This window comes from Neophocaena asiaeorientalis, unplaced genomic scaffold (genome assembly GCF_003031525.2).
Source record: "Neophocaena asiaeorientalis asiaeorientalis breed wild unplaced genomic scaffold, Neophocaena_asiaeorientalis_V1.1 scaffold189, whole genome shotgun sequence".
In the NCBI taxonomy this organism is placed as follows: domain Eukaryota; kingdom Metazoa; phylum Chordata; class Mammalia; order Artiodactyla; family Phocoenidae; genus Neophocaena; species Neophocaena asiaeorientalis.
In genome coordinates, this window is record NW_020174049.1 from 356,157 (window position 1) to 378,752 (window position 22,596).

The 22,596-nt window shown below is 37.6% G+C and overlaps 1 protein-coding gene across 1 annotated transcript in view; it reads left to right on the forward strand.

The window, feature by feature from the left end:
• Positions 1-22,596, forward strand: part of GSTCD (glutathione S-transferase C-terminal domain containing) — a 128,788-nt gene that overhangs the window by 101,121 nt on the left and 5,071 nt on the right. The window contains exons 9-11 of the mRNA XM_024754040.1: positions 17,180-17,313; positions 19,445-19,475; positions 22,269-22,338. Coding sequence (XP_024609808.1) covers positions 17,180-17,313; positions 19,445-19,475; positions 22,269-22,338 — 235 coding nt within the window. The remainder of the gene's footprint in view (positions 1-17,179; positions 17,314-19,444; positions 19,476-22,268; positions 22,339-22,596) is intronic.

Consider the following 22,596-nt stretch of genomic DNA (forward strand, 5'->3'; position numbering starts at 1 on the left):
AAATAGATTCCAATGAAAATACTGTAACTAGAGAGGAAATCAGAATAACAGGTATCAGAAATGCAAGAAAACTCCATTAATTCACAATTTTGTGGTATTTCAAATAAGGGTTTAGTTGGCATTTATCTTTGCTCAGTAAATGCCTTTTTCTTCTACTGTTTTTCTTTAGACATAAAAGTTAATGATGTAAACAAGATTTTAAGGGGAGAATTTTAAAGTCTTCGAACCAACTATCTTGCAGAACTTAAAACAAATCAATTATACATGAGAATTGAAATACTAATTATTATTCTTATCTCCATTAATACAACAACCTATATCAGGCAAAAATGAATAGATTTACTAATGTTGATAAACTAGTGTGACTTGAAATAATGGAAGAGAACAAATCTAAATATTTTCAGGTCTTCCATTACCCCCAAGGGCTGTGCCTCCCGCATGTAACCAGAATCAATGAGGTAATACAGTGTCTGTTCAAAAGAGCATTTTGTAGTTTCTGATTTACGTTGTGCTTACTTGAGAAATATATTTCTTTATATGTCCAATAAGCTTATAAATAACGTTCAAAGTCTCTAATAACCAGATGCATTTCAACTTGAACAACAATGATATTCCGTTCTTGCTCTTAACATTTGCAAAGATTTTTAAAATATTATTACTGTAAGGCTTTTAAAATATTATTGACTGTAAGGCTTCAGTGAAGGGGGCCTAATCATATGGGAGCTTTGAAATTTTTCATTTACATGATATTTGTAATGATTTGTTAATGACATGAAATGTTAGTTACAATGGTAAACAGAGAAATTTATATAAATATAATGGTTAAGAGTATGCATTTTAACATTGAATTTAACTTGTGCTAAAGTCTCAGCTTGGCCACTTACTAGTTGTATGGCCTCATCCTCAATCCTCAGTTTTTTCATCTATGACATGGACATAACATATCTGGCTCATGGGATGTTGATACAATGTGCATGAACCACTTAGCAAGTAGCCTAGCATTTAGGAAGTACTGAAAAAATTGGTCCTGTTTTTACTCTGCGCAGTGTGATCTCAGCCATGTGAAAACTGCTTAAAAAGGATGAGAGGAAATTATGCTAATATGTATTTTTTTAAGGTGGCTATCTCTATATACTACGTAATAATATTTTTCTTTATTCAAAATTTTCAAAATATTCCATATTTAACGTTACCATTTTATATTCAAATCATGTAAGCCATAAAAATAGAAGAAATAAATATATGTGCTTAATATTTTATAGATAGATACCTAGCTTATTTAGCCAAGAAAGGCTAATAGGACCCTAAGGATTACTATAAGATATCTAAAAGAATTCTGAACATATAAGATACGTAACATACGTATATAATTATATATGTATATATAATTTCTTTTAAAACAAGTATTTGATTATCATAGAAATACCTTTTTGTTTTGTTTTTAAATACAAAACTCTTTTCAAAATTGAGAAACATCTGAGAAGGTTTTTTTTTTCCTTCCAGTTTAAATGTATGCAGCTGTATGACCCTGAATTGAGTATGTGTTATGGACTGAAAGTTTGTGCCCCACCTCCACCACCAAAAAATTCATGTGTTGAATTCCTTAACCCCTCATGTGATGGTATTAGAAGGTGGGATCTTTGGGAGGTAATTGGGTCATAAGGGTGGTGCTCTCTGAGTGGAATTAGTGCCCTTATAAGAAAAGAGCTTGTGCCCCCTCTTAACTCTCCACCATGTGATAATACAGTGAGAAGACAGCCATCTGCAAACCAGGAAGGGAGTCCTCACTAGACATCAGATCTGCCAGCACCTTGATCTTGGACTTCCCAGCCTCCAGAACTAAGAAAAATATTTGCTGTTTAAACCACCAAGTTTATGATAGTTTTTTAAAAGCAGCCCAAACTAAAACAATATATATCAATTATCATACCCTTAAAGGGCAACTTAGAAAACATTGCTTTAAAAGTGGACTTTTTAAGGCTATTTTTTTAAGAAGTCTGTTATCACCTTCTTGTCTAGTGCAATATAAATAATCTTCCTTGTTGTGAAAACTTACTTTATAAGATTTTACTTTTTAAGACCTAATTTATTATGTGTAGTAATACCTATGCTCTCAAACAGTATAACAAAAACCTTGTTGTCAAACAGTATTACGGAAAGGACCATGACTGTGGAAAAACACACTTTGCATTGAGAAACAAAAACTGTGTCAGTGCTGAACAGCTTGCCCACTGAAATGTTTTAGTTGGGTAATTTCAATAGTAACATAGAGTCATCTCAAACAGGTGATTGATTTCTAACAGTATTGGTGAATATTTTCTATTTACCAATATATATCAAAATCTCTAAACAGTTCATTATTGAGTTATCTGTATTTACTTTTTTTTTAACCAAAACAATTTTTAATATGATTGTTTATGATTCATCAGTACTGAGTGCTTAATTACAAGCTCATTTCTAGTTATGTATGTTAGTATACAATTAGAAGAAGCATATACAATTATAGAATGTAATTCAGTAACACTTCTGATGAATGATTTATGTAATCCTTGTTTTAAAGGGAAAGGAACTTGAGAAATTATATATTCTGCAAACACAATTTTTAAAAAATCATTAAGGCAATAAAGGACTTTCCAGGTGAAGGTGGCAGATAGAGGTATTGCAACCCCCTTCTCCCCAAGAGAGATCAGACCCCCAAATAACAAAGAGAACAAGAACCAGAAAAATCATACTCCATCCTTAATGAAACAATGTTCAAGATTCTATAACTTGAACTACAATATTTGAAGATAGAAAGCAGACTGAAGAAAAAATTAGTAGAGAAGAGGAAAATCAAACTTAAACGCATGGGGAGAGGGAGGGTCAAGAGGGCTATCAGGAAGCAAGTCACTTTGCTCTCACAGAATCCCAGAAAATTTCAGGAATTCAGGATACCAGAAACCACAGAGGAAGGGTATAAGAAGGGGCTGGAATCATGTTTAATTAAAAATTTTATTTAGAGACCCAGATTCCCACCACCACCTTGTGTAGGCAAGTAACTATTTCCCCCAACTCCTGCAGGAGACTGGAAGTTTATTCTATGAGAAAAGTATAAGAGACTCCAAGTATAGGGAGAGAAGGGCAAGAATGATGTGACACCAAAAATAAGAACTAAGTGCCCTTAATTCCAAAATTCGTTCAGAATCTAGAATCATCTCCTCAATCAGAGATTAAAAGAGCCTCCTTTACAGAATCAGAACTATCCCCAGAGAAAATACTATAGCTGTAATTTAAAAAAAAAAAAAAAAAAAGCCAGCTGGCCACCCAATCACTAAGGAGGCCCACCTTCAAGTCTTTCATTCAGACTTCTGATCAACTTTTTAATGATTCACTCTTATATGAACTGACAGCCAAGGAATAACAAAACGTGGAAAACTTCCAAAATAGAAGAGACCAAAGCAACAAACACAACGAAAGGAGAGATCAGAAAAGATATTGCATTAATGAAACAGGGATAGAATGAAAAAGAAAAACTATCAGAGAACAAGAACCATCAGAGAACAAGAAAGAACTTATAAACACATGTTAGCCAAAATAAAAAGCAAGGAGAAAATCTAAAAGATGAAGTGTAGGACATCATCTGAAAAAAACAGGACAAAAAAAAAAAAGACATAGAGATAGGAGCTGAAAGAAGCATTTTTTTTTTCAAATAGAGATTTAGTCCATGAATCCAATACCTCAATATTCTCAATAATAGGAGAACCAGAAAGAGAAAACAGATAAAATGGTGGGGAAGAAAATATCAAAGAACTAATATAAGAAAATGTGTCAGGATGTGTTTCTCTTTACTGAAAAAGCCTGCTTAAAAAATGACCTAGGGGCTTCCCTGGTGGTTCAGTGGTTGAGAGTCTGCCTGCCGATGCAGGGGACACGGGTTCGTGCCCCGATCCGGGAACATCCCACATGCCGCGGAGTGGCTAGGCCCGTGAGCCATGGCCGCTGAGCCTGCGCGTCTGGAGCCTGTGCTCCGCAGCGGGAGAGGCCACAACAGTGAGAGGTCCGCGTACTGAAAAAAAAAAGACCTAAAGCAATGCACATTGTTATGAGGGAAAAGCATAAAAAAATTTTTTTAAATGGATAAGTGTTTTGATAAAAAGAGAAGTTCCTAACAGCTTCCAAAGAGAAACAAGAGAAGAGGTCACATAGAGAAAATCTGGAATCAAAATGCCATCACACTTCTCAATAGCAACATGGAAAGCAAGAAGACAGTGAAGCAATGCCTTCAAAATTCTAAAGGAAAGTTTCCAACCTAAAATTTTATGCCTGACCAATCAATCAATCATGTATGAAAGTAATAAAGAAAATGTCAAGGTCTCAAGAAAATGTGCATCAGGTAATTATGTAAAAGATGTGCTTCAGGGCTTCCCTGGTGGCGCAGTGATTGAGAGGCCGCCTGCCGATGCAGGGGACGCAGGTTCGTGCCCCGGTCCGGGAAGATCCCACATGCCGCAGAGTGGCTAGGCCCGTGAGCCATGGCCGCTGAGCCTGCGCGTCCGGGGCCTGTGCTCCGCAACGGGAGAGGCCACAACAGTGAGAGGCCCGCGTACCGCAAAAAAAAAAAAAAAAAAAAAAGATGTGCTTCACTAAAATAAGAGAGTAGGGCTTCCCTGGTGGCACAGTGGTTAAGAATCCGCCTGCCAATGCAGGGGACACGGGTTCGAGCCCTGGTCCAGGAAGATCCCACATGCTGTGGAGCAACTAAGCCCACGCACCACAAATACTGAGCCTGTGCTCTAGAGTCCGTAAGCCACAACTACTGAGCCCACACACCACAACTACTGAAGCCCATGTGCCTAGAGTCGGTGCTCCGCAACAAGAGAAGCCACCGCAATGAAAGGCCTGCACACTGCAAGGAAGAGTAGCCCCCACTCGCCGCAACTAGAGAAAGCCCGCATGCAGCAACAAAGACCCAACGCAGCCAAAAATAACTAAATAAATAAATAAATTTAAAATAAAAATAAAATAAGAGAGTAGATAATAAAAAGGAGTAAGTGGTATCTAATCAAGAGTGGGTGAAGAGAGTTCTTGGTATGATGGCAAAGGGAAGTCACAGGACCAGACAGAGCTAGGTAGCAGACACAGAAAGCAGTGAGTCCATGTTTTAATAAAAGGTCAGGAGGCCCAGGAAAGATGTCTTCAGGAAAAAAAAATGGAGCTGGCCAATTATTTGACAGTTTTCACACAGTGGAAAATTTTACCATAGAGCATTTTACAGAACTTCTGTGCAGGAAAAGTCTTGGATGTTAAAAAAAAAAAAAAAAAAGTACGGCACAGGTAGTTTTGATTTGAAAGAGCAGTATACATTGATTATATAGAAAAACAGAGGTGGATTTCAGGAAAGAAAACCAATGAGTTGAAAAGCATTAGCTTTGGTCACCAGATTTTCTTTCGGGGTAGAGAAGTATGTACGGAACAAGGAACTCTTTTTGTCATTACATGCCTTTTAGCATTATTTGAGTCATTACGTGCCTTTTGGCATTATTTGCATTTTAAAGCCAATTACCTATAACATAATTGCGTGAAAGTTTTTAAAGAGGAGCAACAGAAGCGCACAACCGGGACCAAGCTTGCTTCTAAGATATCTGGTTAAGAATCCTTCTTTGAGAAGCAAAGGCTCAGAGCATGATTGGGTTGGGGCAAATTTAGAGGTCATTCAGTTCAACCTTCTCATTTTGTAAATATAAAAGTTGAAGCTCCACCTGGGGAACAGGAACATAGGAAGTTAATGTGAGAGCTGGGACTAGAATCCAGTCATTGACTTCCTGTTCACTCCCTACATCTAAAGAAAGGAGTAAATGGAAACATAGAGAATTAGAATAACTTTTGGTGTCAGAGAAATTGAATTTAAATCTTGTCTTCATCATTTGTGACCTTGGACCAGCCACTTGGCCTTTTTGTAAAATGGGGAATAACAACACCTGTATGCATGGTTTGGACTAGGAAAAGGCTAATAAATGTTAAATGAATCTTTAAAAAGTAAACAAACAAAAACCCCCCCAAGGACAGGATGCCTAGTACAGTCACAAATACATCTAGCACAAGCTTAGTTTTGGGAGTATGAATAAGGCATAGTCTTACTATCTGTCAAAATATGTCTTACATAAAAAATCAATACACAGTCTTTACCAACATATATGTTCTTAGACTATATGTGTATCTTTACCAACATATATGTTCTTAGACTATATGGGTATCTTTCTCAACATATATTTTCTTAGAGAAGAATCAATCAGTTTGTCTAGAATCTTGCCTTGTTTTTTAGAAGCTGCCAGTTGAAAGACATTCTGAGAGTGAGTGATGATTAATTTTGTTTATTTACCACCACATATAGCAAGGATACGTGGATTGAGGTTTCCTGGCTGTTCGGTTATGTTTCATTGGCTTACATCATAAGATGTGTTATAGTTAAAACTTTTATGACATATAGATTAATTGAAATAGAAATGTGAAGGAAAGGTCCTTAATTTATAGTCCGTGAATTCTGCAGCATTTATTTGGATCAAAAATATTTACATTTACTTTGGAATATGAATTACCTTGGCCAATAGATAAGTTTACAATTCAATTTTTATCCTTTATTAGAATTCAGTGTATGTACAGAGAACCACAATACTGAATTTTGGGGGGTCAGTCAGTGAAACACTTGTTTGCTATGTTGTCAGCGAACCATTGATTAAATATGGGTGTTTTTCCCCCAGCACATTAACCTTTATTAGATACTCACAGTTTATGTTTTGATACTCTTTCTACAGTTGTCAGATCTATCAGTGTGTATATTAATAAATCTATCTCTCCATTGTATATTATATTACAAACTCTCTGGGTCAGATGCTTTAAATGTAATTAGAAATTAGATTTCATACCAGTTTCTGTAGATAGGAATGGTTTAAGAAAAAAATTTAGATGTATTTCTCTTCATCCTTTCCTTTCTTTGTCACTTCCTTTATGTGTAACCAGCACATATACCCTTCCTTCTTCTCTTAAATCAGTGGTGAACCTAAGAGTGATACCCAGAAATTCTTCGTTAAAAAAGATGGTCTCTAAGGTTCCTTCCAGCTCCAAGTATGTTGGTCAGAGAAGGCATAGCGTGGTGTAATGGAAAACCTGTGAGCTTTGGAGTCAGACCTGGATTCAGAGTTCATCTGGAATATTTGCTGGCTAGGTGATCTTGTCATGTGATTACAAGAGATAATAAGAGCTATTTAAAGTATTAATTTTTTTTAAAAGAATTAAATGATTAAATCAAGAAAAAAATCTATGTAAAGATCTTGACATCTAGCAGACACTGCATACATGTTAGTCCCCTATGGTGTTGTAATTCCAGAAGATAGTAGGACCAATGTGATGAATAAAATGAGAGGAAGTATACAATAGTCCGCCCATATCTGTGCTTTTGCTTTCCTCTGTTTCAGTTACCTTTGGTCTGTCATGGTCCGAAAATATTAAATGGAAAATTCCAAAAAGAAACAATTCATAAGTTTGAAATTATACACTCTCCTCCAACCAGCCCAGGACATGAATCACCCCTTTGTCCAGGGTTTCCATGCTGTATACCCTCTCCCCCTGCCAGCCACCACCCACACCCCCAGCATAGGAACAAGCATAGTATAGTTGATTGACCCTTGAACTACATGGGTTTGAACTGCATGGGTCCACTTATTTTTTTCAGTAAATATATACTACTGTACTACATGAGCTGTGGTTGGTTGAATCCACAGGTGCAGAACCATGGATAACGAGGGCCAACTCTAAAGCTTTAGTTAGATTTTTGGCTGCGTGGGGTGGGGGATAGGGGGGAGAGGTCAAAGCCCCTAAACTCCGCATTGGTTAAGGGTCAACAGTATTTATAGAGTTCAGTACTATCCCTGGTTTCAGGCATCCACTGGGGGTCTTAGAACATATCCCCTGTGGCTAAGGGGGGACTACTGTATTTGTATAGAGTAGTTATCTAGGCTGGAAGACTCCAAACTATCTGAGTTGGGGTCCTTAATTTGTTGTGTCATCTGGAACAAGTTACTTGACCTCTCTGGGCTTCAATTTCCTCATGTTAAAACAGTACCTACTTTAAGATATTTGTACACCCATGTTCATAGCAGCAGTGTTCACAATAGCTGAGGTGGAAGCAACCAAAATGTCCATGGATGGATGAATAGGTAAACAAAATGTGGTACATATATATACAGTTGTCCCTTGGTATCCATGGGGGATTGGTTTCAGGACCCCCTCATATACCAAAGTCCAAGGATGCTCAAGTCCCTTATAAAAAATGGCATAGCATCTGCATATAACCTACACACATTCTTTCATATATTGATACCTTAAATAATCTCTAGATTACTTATAATACCTAATAGAAGGTAAATGTTATGTAAATAGTTGTAGGTACAATGTAAATGGTATGTAAATAGTGGCTGGTGCATGGCAAATTGAAGTTTTGCTTTTTGGGAACTTTCCGGAATTTTTTTTTAATATTTTCAGTTCGAGGTTGACTGATCTGCAGGTGTGAGACCTGCAGATATGAAGGGATGAGTGTATACAATGGAATATTATTAAGAAGTCCTATCAAATGCTACAACATGGATGAGACTTGAGGACATTATACCAAATGAAATAAGCCAGTCACAAAAAGCCAAATACTATATGATTCCATTATATGAAGTATCTAAGGTGGTCACATGCATAGAAACAGAAAGTAGAATAGTGGTTACCAGGGGCTGGAGGGAGTGAGGGAGAAAAGGGAAGTTGTTGTTCAATGGGTATAGAGTTTCAATTTTGCAAGATGAAAACATTCTGAAGGTCTGTTTCACAATGATGTGAATATACTTAACACTATTGGGCTGTACACTTACAATGGTTAAGATGGTAAATTTTATGTTCTCTGTTTTTCTACCACAATAAAATAGGTAGAAAAAATGAATAAATATATATAGTACCTACTTCATAGGGTTGTGCATTAAACAAGTAAATCCATGTAAAGCAGTTAGAATAAGCACTTAGCATTACTCAAATCTATATTATTATTATTAGCATTATTATCAGTGTCACTCCATGCTTCAGGAACGTGCTTTCTGCTGTTTGCTGCTGTGCTTCTTGCTCCTTTGCTTTTGGAATTCCTTTCTACCCTACAAGGCCCTCCTCAAACACCACCTCCTCCAGTTCACCATCCCTGATTTTTCCCCATCTGAATATCCCACTCCCTCCTTTGATGTTTCTGTTTGTACTTTTAATGGCACTTAATGCATTCTGTTTTGTATAATACAGGTTTGGGTACTACTTGGATGCTGTTGGTGTGTAGTGTTTTACTCTTCTTTGTATCCCCTGTGAGTCACACATGTTAGCACATGAAATAACCAGAACTTTGTGAGTTGCTTAAACCTATGCAATTTGCACTTGAGTTAATTAATGTATTACGTGATTTGGATTAAGTTGTCACTGTTGACAGAGCATCAGAAAGGGATCATAGTTTTGACCTTTGTATTCCAAGCCACTACCATAATACTGATATATAGGAAATGCCCAGTGATTGCTGAGTGAATTAATGAATGAACCGATTAATGAATCAATGAATTGTGCAGTTTCTAGAACTATTAATAATTATAGACCTTTAATGATCAATAAGAAAGAATAACAAATTCCTCAACAAAATCACTCAACTTCATGTTGCTGCAGAAGCTCTCCATGCCACTTGTCTCATGATTTTTTTTTCGTGTATTTATTTTACTAAGGATTGAAATAAGATACAAAAATGGAAATGGTTGATGTGAATCTTAAGGCTTAATAGCTATAGGTTTTCATCTGCATTCATTTTCTATTTCTGCTGTAGCAAATTACCACAAATTTGGCAGCTTAAAAATAACATATATTATCTCAACATATAACAAATGTTATCTTAAAATGACATATATTATTTCTGTAGGTCAGAAATCCGGGTGGACTCAACTAGTTTGTCTGCACCAGGTGTCATTAGGTCAAAATCAGCTGTTGACTTGGTTCGGCTCTTATCTGAAGTCTCTGAGGGAGTGGTCCCAGGACTGTTCAAGTTGTTGGTAGAATTCAGCTCCACACAGTTATAAGACTAAGGTTCCTGTTCCCTTGCTGAGTCAGACGGGAGTCGTTCTCAGGTTCTACAGCTACCCACACTCCCTGTCTCATGGCCTCCTTCACCATGAAAGCCAGTAATGGTGGGTCAAGTCCTTCTCTCTGACTTTTCTTTCTATTTCATCTCTTGTTTCCTGCCTGAGAAAGTTACTTTTTTTTTTTTTAGAGTCGTTCTCAGGTTCTACAGCTACCCACACTCCCTGTCTCATGGCCTCCTTCACCATGAAAGCCAGTAATGGTGGGTCAAGTCCTTCTCTCTGACTTTTCTTTCTATTTCATCTCTTGTTTCCTGCCTGAGAAAGTTACTTTTTTTTTTTTTAAGAAGATGTTGGGGGTAGGAGTTTATTAATTAATTTATTTTTGCTGCGTTGGGTCTTCGTTTCTGTGTGAGGGCTTTCTCTAGTTGTGGCAAGTGGGGGCCACTCTTCATGGCGGTGCGCGGGCCTCTCACTATCACCTCTCTTGTTGCGGAGCACAGGCTCCAGATGCGCAGGCTCAGTAGTTGTGGCTCACAGGCCTAGTTGCTCCACGGCATGTGAGATCCTACCAGACCAGGGCTCGAACCCGTGTCCCCTGCATTAGCTGCTGATTCTCAACCACTGGGCCACCAGGGAAGCCCAAAAGTTCTTTACTTTTAAGGCCTCACATAATTAGATTGAGCCCACCCATGTAATCCAAAACAATCTTGTTATTTTAAGGTCCTTAATCTTAATTACATCTGCAAAATTTTCTTGCCATGTTGACGGATTCCAGGTATTAGGATGTGAACATCTTTAGGAGATCATTCTGCCTACCATACCATCCCTGTCTCTTTTTTTTGCAATTTATTTGTTTACATAACCATGTCATTTGTCATTTAGAGTTTCCTGCAGTGTGGATTTTGCTGATTTCATCCCCCTGGTTTTGTTTCACGTACTACCCTGTTCCCTGTATTGCCTAGAGATTGCTACTTAGGTCTAGATTGTAGAGACATAATCAGATCCAGGTTCACTTTTGGGATAAGACTACATCACAGGTGGTGGTGTGTTCTATCAGTAGACCCATGTCTGGTTGTCTCTTGTATAATGTGAGCAGCATTCATGGTCATTGCCCCAGCTCATTATTTCAATAAGGATTGCAAATTGCTGACAGTATTCTATTTTAATATTCTGCCTCATTTACTTTCCTTTATCAACTATTTGGTTACACTGAGGTACAGTTCACATAGGAAAGGCCAGAGAAAACTTTATTATTTTTCTGTATTTTCCAGTTTTCAAAGTGAATTGGTTATATGCCAGATGTGACCAGTTAGGCTTTTTTTTTTTTGGTATAATTATTATTGACTCGCCAATTTAATATTTGAAATACTTCAGTCCATTGATGTTACAGTTCTCATTGATGCTTAGATATTCCCATTGGCTCCTGAGTGTTTTTGACGAGGCTTCAATGGTATCTGATAGCATCCATGCTTTCAGTATAACAAGACGTTCCAGCTCATCTTGGGTATTTCCTGCCTCATGTCTGACATCAGCTATGTCTCCGTGGAGCTCAAAATTCTTTTAAGAGCAGATGCTATTATTTACCACAGTGTAGGTACTCGGGATGGTCATTGCTACTGGTTTGGTCTTTGTTTCTAGGCTTTTCAGTCATCTGAACTAGGCAATACCTTTTATTTATTTGTTTGTTTGTTTGTTTATTAAACAAAACCTTCATGGGTTCATACTGATACTTCCAACTTAAATTCAGCGCTGTGGGATTTTAACCTAACCTCACTTGTCTATCTCTTATATTTTCTTCTATGCTAAAAAAAAATTCTGTTTCCTTATGACATAGCATGTTTCTTGTTTTATCCCATAATATGCACATTAGAGTTCTAAAACAACAAAGAGTAACAATAATTACTGAAAATAGTTTTGAGAATTTTTAAACGTTATTTTTCATGCAATAGCATCCTCCATAGCCATGTATAGTCTTCATTCCTTTTTATAGCTGCAGAGTACTCCATTACATTTATTCTACCAGTGCTCTGTCAGTGGGAAATCGGCTTGTTTCCATTTTGTTGTTATTTCAAATATTACTTCAGTGAATAAATCTTTTTATATGTTTGTCAGTGTGTCCACTGGATAGATTTTATTACAAGTGAAAGCACAAATTACACATAATTTTGCTGAATATTGCTAAGTTCTTCCTCCAAAGGGTTGTGACATTTTTGTATTCCCACCAGCAATATATGATGGTATCTGTTTCCTTACAGTCTGGCTGATAGACTGTTATCAAATTTTAGGATTTTTGCCACACTAATAAGAGAAAGTTACTTTTTTTTTTTTTTAAGAAGATGTTGGGGGTAGGAGTTTATTAATTAATTTATTTTTGCTGCGTTGGGTCTTCGTTTCTGTGTGAGGGCTTTCTCTAGTTGTGGCAAGTGGGGGCCACTCTTCATGGCGGTGCGCGGGCCTCTCACTATCACCTCTCTTGTTGCGGAGCACAGGCTCCAGATGCGCAGGCTCAGTAGTTGTGGCTCACAGGCCTAGTTGCTCCACGGCATGTGAGATCCTACCAGACCAGGGCTCGAACCCGTGTCCCCTGCATTAGCTGCTGATTCTCAACCACTGGGCCACCAGGGAAGCCCAAAAGTTCTTTACTTTTAAGGCCTCACATAATTAGATTGAGCCCACCCATGTAATCCAAAACAATCTTGTTATTTTAAGGTCCTTAATCTTAATTACATCTGCAAAATTTTCTTGCCATGTTGACGGATTCCAGGTATTAGGATGTGAACATCTTTAGGAGATCATTCTGCCTACCATACCATCCCTGTCTCTTTTTTTTGCAATTTATTTGTTTACATAACCATGTCATTTGTCATTTAGAGTTTCCTGCAGTGTGGATTTTGCTGATTTCATCCCCCTGGTTTTGTTTCACGTACTACCCTGTTCCCTGTATTGCCTAGAGATTGCTACTTAGGTCTAGATTGTAGAGACATAATCAGATCCAGGTTCACTTTTGGGATAAGACTACATCACAGGTGGTGGTGTGTTCTATCAGTAGACCCATGTCTGGTTGTCTCTTGTATAATGTGAGCAGCATTCATGGTCATTGCCCCAGCTCATTATTTCAATAAGGATTGCAAATTGCTGACAGTATTCTATTTTAATATTCTGCCTCATTTACTTTCCTTTATCAACTATTTGGTTACACTGAGGTACAGTTCACATAGGAAAGGCCAGAGAAAACTTTATTATTTTTCTGTATTTTCCAGTTTTCAAAGTGAATTGGTTATATGCCAGATGTGACCAGTTAGGCTTTTTTTTTTTTGGTATAATTATTATTGACTCGCCAATTTAATATTTGAAATACTTCAGTCCATTGATGTTACAGTTCTCATTGATGCTTAGATATTCCCATTGGCTCCTGAGTGTTTTTGACGAGGCTTCAATGGTATCTGATAGCATCCATGCTTTCAGTATAACAAGACGTTCCAGCTCATCTTGGGTATTTCCTGCCTCATGTCTGACATCAGCTATGTCTCCGTGGAGCTCAAAATTCTTTTAAGAGCAGATGCTATTATTTACCACAGTGTAGGTACTCGGGATGGTCATTGCTACTGGTTTGGTCTTTGTTTCTAGGCTTTTCAGTCATCTGAACTAGGCAATACCTTTTATTTATTTGTTTGTTTGTTTGTTTATTAAACAAAACCTTCATGGGTTCATACTGATACTTCCAACTTAAATTCAGCGCTGTGGGATTTTAACCTAACCTCACTTGTCTATCTCTTATATTTTCTTCTATGCTAAAAAAAAATTCTGTTTCCTTATGACATAGCATGTTTCTTGTTTTATCCCATAATATGCACATTAGAGTTCTAAAACAACAAAGAGTAACAATAATTACTGAAAATAGTTTTGAGAATTTTTAAACGTTATTTTTCATGCAATAGCATCCTCCATAGCCATGTATAGTCTTCATTCCTTTTTATAGCTGCAGAGTACTCCATTACATTTATTCTACCAGTGCTCTGTCAGTGGGAAATTGGCTTGTTTCCATTTTGTTGTTATTTCAAATATTACTTCAGTGAATAAATCTTTTTATATGTTTGTCAGTGTGTCCACTGGATAGATTTTATTACAAGTGAAAGCACAAATTACACATAATTTTGCTGAATATTGCTAAGTTCTTCCTCCAAAGGGTTGTGACATTTTTGTATTCCCACCAGCAATATATGATGGTATCTGTTTCCTTACAGTCTGGCTGATAGACTGTTATCAAATTTTAGGATTTTTGCCACACTAATAGGTGATCATTAGATAATTATCTTAGTATAATTTCAATAATTATTTCTCTTATTTTGAACAATATGGAACAACTTTGGTTTATGGCCTGTTTGCATACTATTGTTCATGAATTGTCCAAATCTTTTGCCCATTTTACTATGAGATTATTAGGCTTTTTCTTTATATTTAAAAGCTTGTTATATATTAAGGATATTAACCTTTTGTGCTATAAATTGCAAATCTTTTTCTCGCTTTATCATTTGTCTTTTTACATACAATTTTTGGGTTTTGTCATTTGAAAGGTTTTTTTTTTTCATTTTTACTTTGATGTACTTATTAACCTTACCCCTTATTATATGTGGACTTTCAGACATAGTTAGGAAATTATTTCCCACTCCCCTAGGTTATGGAGAAATTTACTTATGTCTTTTTATCTGTTAATTTGTTTTTGCATGTTAAATCTCTAACCCATTTGAAATTTATGTGTGGTGAGAGGAAAGGATCTAATTTTATTTTTTATAGAGCTATCAGGTTAACCCAACGTCACTTATTAAAAAGTCCATCTTGTCCCCAGTGGTTTGAAGTGCCACCTTTGTTGCATGTTAAATTTTTGTATTCATATGGTTTCATTGATCTATATCATTATTTGCCTGTTTTTTGTTTGTTTGTTTTGTGTTACGCGGGCCTCTCACTGTTGTGGCTTCTCCCGTTGCGGAGCACAGGCTCAGGACGCGCAGGCTCAGCGGCCATGGCTCACGGGCCCAGCTGCTCTGCGGCATGTGGCATCTTGCCGGGCCGGGGCACGAACCCTTGTCCCCTGCATCGGCAGGCGGACTCTCAACCACTGCGCCACCAGGGAAGCCCTATTTGCCTGTTTTTTCTGACCTGCGTTTGATGGCATGGAAATTAGGAGCATGTGATGCAATAAAACCTTTTAGACCTAATAAAATCCATCATGTAAATAGTTCTTAGAATTAGTTGTTTTGTTTAAGTGAGGGAAATAAACTCACTCTTTAGCATGTAGCAAAAGGAATGTGAACCTAAGTAAAGGGAGATTTATAAAAATAAATTGTCAAAACTTTTCTTTAAGACAGTTTCATGGGGAAGCAGCCTGATGTGATTAACACTTGAGGTCAGGCTCTGGGTCAGGTTCCCACCCTTCAGGAGCTATGTTGTGAGCATATTCTTCATTTCCCCGAGCTTTAGTTTCCTCACTTCTCAGATGGAGATAATAAAATCTTTCAGGGCTGTTGTGAGCACAGAAGGATCTGCGCACTGTCACCCAGCATAGCTGCCAACACATAAAGGGCACTAGGTGAGTGTTGGGTCTCTTCTCTCTCCCTCCAGGGAAAAATGCATCTATAATTTTTACTATGAGGTTTTCTCCAGCTACTCACGAATATAAGAACTAGCCCGATTTTTACCCTGCAAAGCTGGTTAAATAAAGGGGCAGATGAGAAACCAAGATTCTTTAATTCTCCAGTAGTTGGTGCTGCCTTCACTGGACGGCAGCCTGCCTAGGCTCTTTTTTCACGGTGGGGCAGGAAGGGAGGTTGACAGCAGCCATAGGGATTGTTGACTTCTATGGAGGTGATGGACGCCTGGTAGGAGGGGAGAATTCAGGAACAGTGTTGCGAGCAGAGAGCTTGCTTTCCTCTTCTCAGTACCACTTTGTTTTTGGTTTTCCAGTTCAAAAGGGGAATCTGACTTATACTTAACATCCAGAAATTTCCAGAAAATCTCTTTGTCTTTACCCTAAAAGTGCCTCCTTACCCTGAAGTTGAGAGATTTGTGTCTAGAAAGAACAATTATTATCCAATACAATTTGCCTCTGTTCAGAATGAAATGGAGATCTGAGCATTTTTCTGACAAAATGCTCCATCTTTCAAGATCCCTACATCTGGTTTTCTTTCAGGGTTCTAGTTTTCCTTATTTAGTCTAATAATTTTCACAATTGTCTACTTTAGATTGTAAAACAGTATAGATATATTTAAGGGATTTGTTCCAAAAACATGTTTTAAAATCATTTTAAAGTTATTTTTCTTTTCATGAATTATTGATGTGCTAATCATGACTTCAGTCCGTAATGTTTTTCCTTTTTAAATAAACCCGTTAAAAATATTTCATACAGTTCATCATTCGGTGTTAAGAATTGTAATTATATGAATATGAACAGGTGCTACATAAATATGATTTGATCAGTTTTAGACAACACTGATTAGAGTCTATTCAGACAGCATTTGAAATACTGTTTTCAAATACACTTCTATTAAATCTTTGCAACAGCATTGTCAGTATTATTAACCATAGTTTATGGTTGAGGAGACTGAGGCCCAAAGAAGTTCAATTTTAAGCAGCCCAGGATCACACAGCCAATTGCAGTTCTGGACTAGAAATTCTGATTCCAATGTAGAGTTCTTTCCGCAATGCTACAGCTGAACTGAATTTTCAGTCAGCAAGAGCATTAGTTTAGACATGCATACGTATTGAATTCTCCATATTTAACATGACATCAGATTTTCCATTGAATGAATCCTGTGCTTCATGACAAATGTTCCATTTGTAATCTTGCAGCCTCTTGCTTAATTTTCTTATTAATATGAATAGCTAATTAGTCCTTTGGTATGTCCAAATGAGAACTATTTAAACTACTATGAAATAATATTCTGGTAACTTGAAACCTCTTAAGGAACAGTCCTCACAAAAGTTTTTTTTTTTTTTTTTTTAATGGCACAAAGTAGCACTCTTAGTTAAAAAAGAACTTAGTGCTGAGGTCTGGTTTTGTTTTCCAGGTGGCGTTGCATGCTTGTGGAGTGGCAACAGACATGGTGATTGAGCAGTGCATCAAAACACGGGCTTCCTTTGTCACGTGCCCTTGCTGTTATGGTTTCATTCAGAACACCTCAAAGTTTAATTTTCCAAAAAGGTGAAATCTTGTATTCTGCCAAAGGCACCAATATGGGTATTAAATTGGTACACAAAACTCATTTGGTATAAAGTTGCAGGGAGGTTTCAGTTTTGAGCTCATTTCCTTTTTCCACAATGGCAAGTATTGTTTATAAGCTGTATAAGGAAGAGAGGATCTCCTCCATGTCTGCCCTTGATTTTTTTCTCCTAAATCCAGCTCTTGCTGAAATTTGGAAGTGAGTGTATCCAGGAGTCAGCTGACTGGAAGTCTGCCGGCTTCAGCACTTCTCTGTGTACTTCTAAATGGAAATCATCACCTGTGAGAGGCAGTAGAGTGTAGTGGTTAAGTGCTTAGGACCTGGAAGTATTCCACCTGAATGCCAAGTATTGACTCCTCAGGTTTTTTTTTTTTTTTGCGGTACGCGGGCCTCTCACTGTTGTGGCCTCTCCCGCTGCGGAGCACAGGCTCCAGACGCACAGGCTCAGCGACCATGGCTCACGGGCCCAGCCACTCCGCGGCATATGGGATCTTCCCGGACCGGGGCACGAACCCGTGTCCCCTGCATCGGCAGGCAGACTCTCAACCACTGCGCTACCAGGGAAGTCCAACTCCTCATGCTTTTGTAAATTGTTTCACCGCAGGCAATCTACTCAAACTCTTTTTGCCTACATTTTCTCATCTACAAAAGGGGGATTATAATAGTAACTACCTCCAGGTTTTTATGAGAATTGAATGATATATATGTTAATCACTTAGAAGTGGCACAGAGTAAGCACTCCATAAATGTGAGCTGTTGCTAACTACAGTAGTAACAGTAGTAGTTTTAAATTCTGCCCGCAAGTGGTGGTGGTTAACCTGCAAGCTCAATGACCATTTTTACAGTCCTCCTTATCCCACATAGAAAAGGGAGACATTTTAATTCTCACCACTTTAACTCAACCTAGTGGAGGGCCATTCTTGGTGTTTATGACATTTCACTCTGACTTATAGTTACGGAGAATCCAGCTGATCATTTTAATTATAGGAGAGATTAAATATGCTAGTTTTGGAAAGTCTATCCTATCATGTGTCAAAAAAGACTTCTTGATCATTTTCATCATTGCTTTTTAGAAACCTTCGAAATTTCCATTTGAATTTGTACTTAAGAGCTTCTAAGTAATTTAAAGTAAAAATAATAGCCTTCTTTTTCTTTATTTCATTATTTTGTTGTTTCCTATAATTTGCAACTGTTGAGAGAAGAACAAAGGATCTATGGAAAAGCAAAAACTAAAATATAATTTGAGGGTTATTCAATACTTGAAACTTTATTTTATTCTAAACCTATACAGATAAAATGTGTAGTTTAAACCCATCAAGAAATTTGTAAGTCTAGCACTATAAAGATTCTTAAGAATAGTAATTTGAGTTGTTCAGCCTGCAGTCTCACTTAACTGATTTTAAAGCCTCAATTTAGGGACTGTCAACTTTTTCACATCTCTATAGATTTACTGACATTTGCCCCCTTTGTCATTAGAGGACAACTCCCAGGTCACTAGCCCTTTGCCCTCATCACCCTAGGGCCAGGTGCCAGACAACTAAGGATAGCCCCTATGCTTCAGAACCTACTGACATTGTTCCAACCGGCCAGTCCTAAGCTTGATCATTCTGCCCTGCCATTCCTGGAATACGTAATAAAGGCTATTGACCGTGTTTTACCCCATTGTCTCTGCCTCCTGATCAACCTGGTGCTTCCCCATGTGACCCTGTATGACATGGTTTGCCCCCTCTTCTTGGGAACTCTGAATAACAAACTTTCTTTTCAGTGGCAGTCCTCTCCTGATTTGTTGGCCTCACCGCATCTGAATAACAATAAAACCTACATTTTTTAAGTGCCTGAATCTGTGTGCACCCATGTGGGGAAGAGAAAAAAGTTATACTGCTCTAATAGTGTAAACAAACTTTGAAAGAAATTCTTTAAAATTCATTACATACCGATGGTATACTTTTTGTAAAGATATTTCAAACTGGCGTAGTTTTTAGTTCAGGACAGTATTATATACTCTTCAGATAAAATACATATTTTTGTTTATAATTTAATTTCTTCAAGACTATTTCTACTCTTAATCTTTGGTATTTAAAATGAGTAATTCTTTTCTCTTTTCTATTTCAGTGAACAATTCAAGAAAACTTTATCATACAAGGTAACTTTAAAAAGATCTAGATGTTTTCCTCACATACTTTTCATTGCTTCTTTATTTTCCCTCTCAAATTTGTAATGGAGTATACAATCTATAGTTATACTTGAATTACTCATGAACATCTAATACGGATTTTTTTTCTTGTTGGCAAATCAAGATTAATCTTCAAGTAGTTGACAAGATTTGTGAAAGGTCCGAGAGTTTACCCAACTCACCAGCTAACAAGTTAGCCTGCCACAGTTTCATGGATGCTGGCAGAAGATAGGAAACTCCTGAGTCAGAGACAAAGGATAGAATTGCTCACAGCAGTAGGAGTAGCCAGACTATCATCATTTTTACACTGACTCTCTGAGGCCCAGTTCCCACAGGGCAGCACAAACAGGGCTAGCGGACACCTACATATATACAGTGAGTTGCATTATAGGGGAGGAAACCTGAGTTTAGGAAACTCAAATGTTTTACGATGTAGTCTTTAAGTAAGCATGCCTCCCCTTTTCTCTAGAGGGAGACACTGTATAGCTTCCAAGGCCATTCACTATACAAATGTCTTTGAAAAGATAATCTGGAACAGAGGTGAATTTTTCTGTAAAAGGTAAGATAGTAAATAGTTTAGGCTTTGCTAGCCACTTGCAAATCTCCCACATACTCTACATTGTCCTTGTCATTGTTTTTATTGGTTTACAACCCTTCAAAAATGTAAAAGCCATTCTTAACTTTCAAGCCATACAAAAACAGTTCATAGGCTAGATTTGGGTTGCCAGCCCCTGGTCTGGAACAGAGACAGTGCCTCTGCTTATAAGATGTGAAGAGACCCACAGAGAATTGTCTTCCAGCGGTAGTCAGAACATTACATAGTTTTGAGTCACCAGTCTGAGCAAAAAATAAATAACCAAAAACTAGACCTTTGTTTTTAATCCGTACTTGAGTGATGCTGGGTAAAGCAAACTCTTAAGAGGGTATATGGGAAAAACCTAGGGCAGTGAGGAGGTAGGCTGCCACAGCCTCACTGGCTGGGGAAAAAATGTAAACTTTCTAGAGTTGGGAGAGATGGGACACCCAGGCTCTTTCAGAGAGCGTAAAACTCCCTGGTACCTCAGTTCATCTTTATCTCCTCTTTCTCCCACACCCCCAGAGCTGCTTGGCTACCCGCCCTTTGAGTGTCTTAGGTGTAAATGCTCTACAGAGAAGTCTTAACCTCTCGGATGCTATTGCAAGATGGTATCTCAGTATTTCTTAACCATGGTGGGTGGACTGGCAGGCAGAACTAAATGAACCTAGTGCCCGGATATCTTGAGAGTCACCTTGGAAGTATTTTTCTCCATAGTTCAATTTAGGCAGCAAGCCTTTACTGAGTACCTACTATGTGCCTTCCCCTTTCAGAATTTAACTTCTACTGGGGAGAACACATACACAAATAATTCCAATAAATATGATGAGACTTATCAGGACAAGGGAAACAAACTTCATCTGAGGTTGTGATTGCCTTGACATTACCTTTACTTAAAGTGAACCTTAATTTACAAACATGAGGACAAAGAGCATGCTTTTCTTCAAATTATGTAATTCTAAATTCTTCAGTCTCTTTATGCCAGTTCATGGGAGCTTAGTAAATGTTATTCATTTGAATCATTTTATTAGTATCCTACCCATTGCCACTAAATTTTATAGTGGCCATTAAAGAAGTTTTTTTTTTTAGAGTTGAGACAAAAGTAACCCTTTTAAAAGAACCAACATCACACAATCACTTATTTAATAAGGTAATCAGAATAAACTTATTTAAAAGTTGAGACAAAAATAACCCTTCAAAAAGAACCAACACTGCAAATCACTTATTTAATAAGGTAATCATGATAACCTTTTTAAAAGATGTAGGCCTCAAGTTGAATGTACAAAAGACCAAGGAGACAAATGATTGATCTGAGTTCAACACTGTTTGCTAAACTGACAGGTGAGATCATTTACACACTTGGAAACTACAGCTGTTTTGAATGAACAGTTGTCACGGGAGCAGTGCAGTCATCTCAACTCTGAGTAATCACTCACCTTGGGCTACTTGCAGGTAGATATGAGAGTGCAGTGCAGACTCATCACCTCTCTGTCCCTTTAAAGGCTTGTTCTTTTCATTAAATTAATCTTTCCTAAAATTGTTAAGCAGAAGCAATAATCTCCCTCCCATTCTCTCCAGTCCCCTTTACAGTCTGTCTTAAAGCACAAATAATGCACCTCCTGCAGCCTTCTGGAGTGGGAGGAGAGAGTGGGCCAGCCTTCTCTCCTCTGAAGGGATGGAAGGAATGGAAGGGTCCAGCCAAGCAGAAGAGGAGCCAGCACCCTGCTGGGGATGTGGGAGAACTGCAGAGGCCACAGTAGTGATCTTCTATAGTACTTCCTTTCCTTCTCGTAGTAGAGGCAAAGCCACTTAGAATGTCTTCTTGGAGCCATGTTCCTGAGACTCAAATTTTATTCAAAGGAAAATATAAGTGACTTTTAGGTCTTTTAGTTTAACACATTATAACCACAAAATTGTAAGCATATTTTGGCTAAAAGCAGCTGGGTAAGGAGCCCTGAGGCCCTTCCATGCATCTGTTCTTAAGAACTATATCTGAAGAACAGTCTACTTGAAGGGAGAAAAAGTTACTGAGTACCATTTTCTGAAAATGTGCTTCTTTCAAAAATACTATTTGTGCAGCACTTTATGCAATTAAACAATGTAGAGTTCCAGAAAAAGGAGTTCATTTTTTGTTTTTTAATTTTGAAGCAGATTAAAATAAAGCTACAGTCTATTGCTTTTTCTTTTAGGAACACATGATCCTATGCAGATTTGCAGATCAGACAGCTGTCCAGCTTCCACCCCAACGAAGGCTCATAGGTATGTGTTTTCACAGAGCAGCTGTTGAGTAGATTACGTACAAGATGCCTAGGAATCAATGGACCAACTCTATATGGGAAAATAGGGAACCTCTATTTTGTCCATTTATCAACAAGGCACTAAAGTTTGTTTTTCCCAGAAAAAAAAAATCTGTCTTGAAAAGGGCTCTAACTATAACAATATTTTGTCCCATTTTTGTCAACATTAATATTTTTCCAATGTATTTTCAGTGTTTGTACATTGAATAGAATTATTATG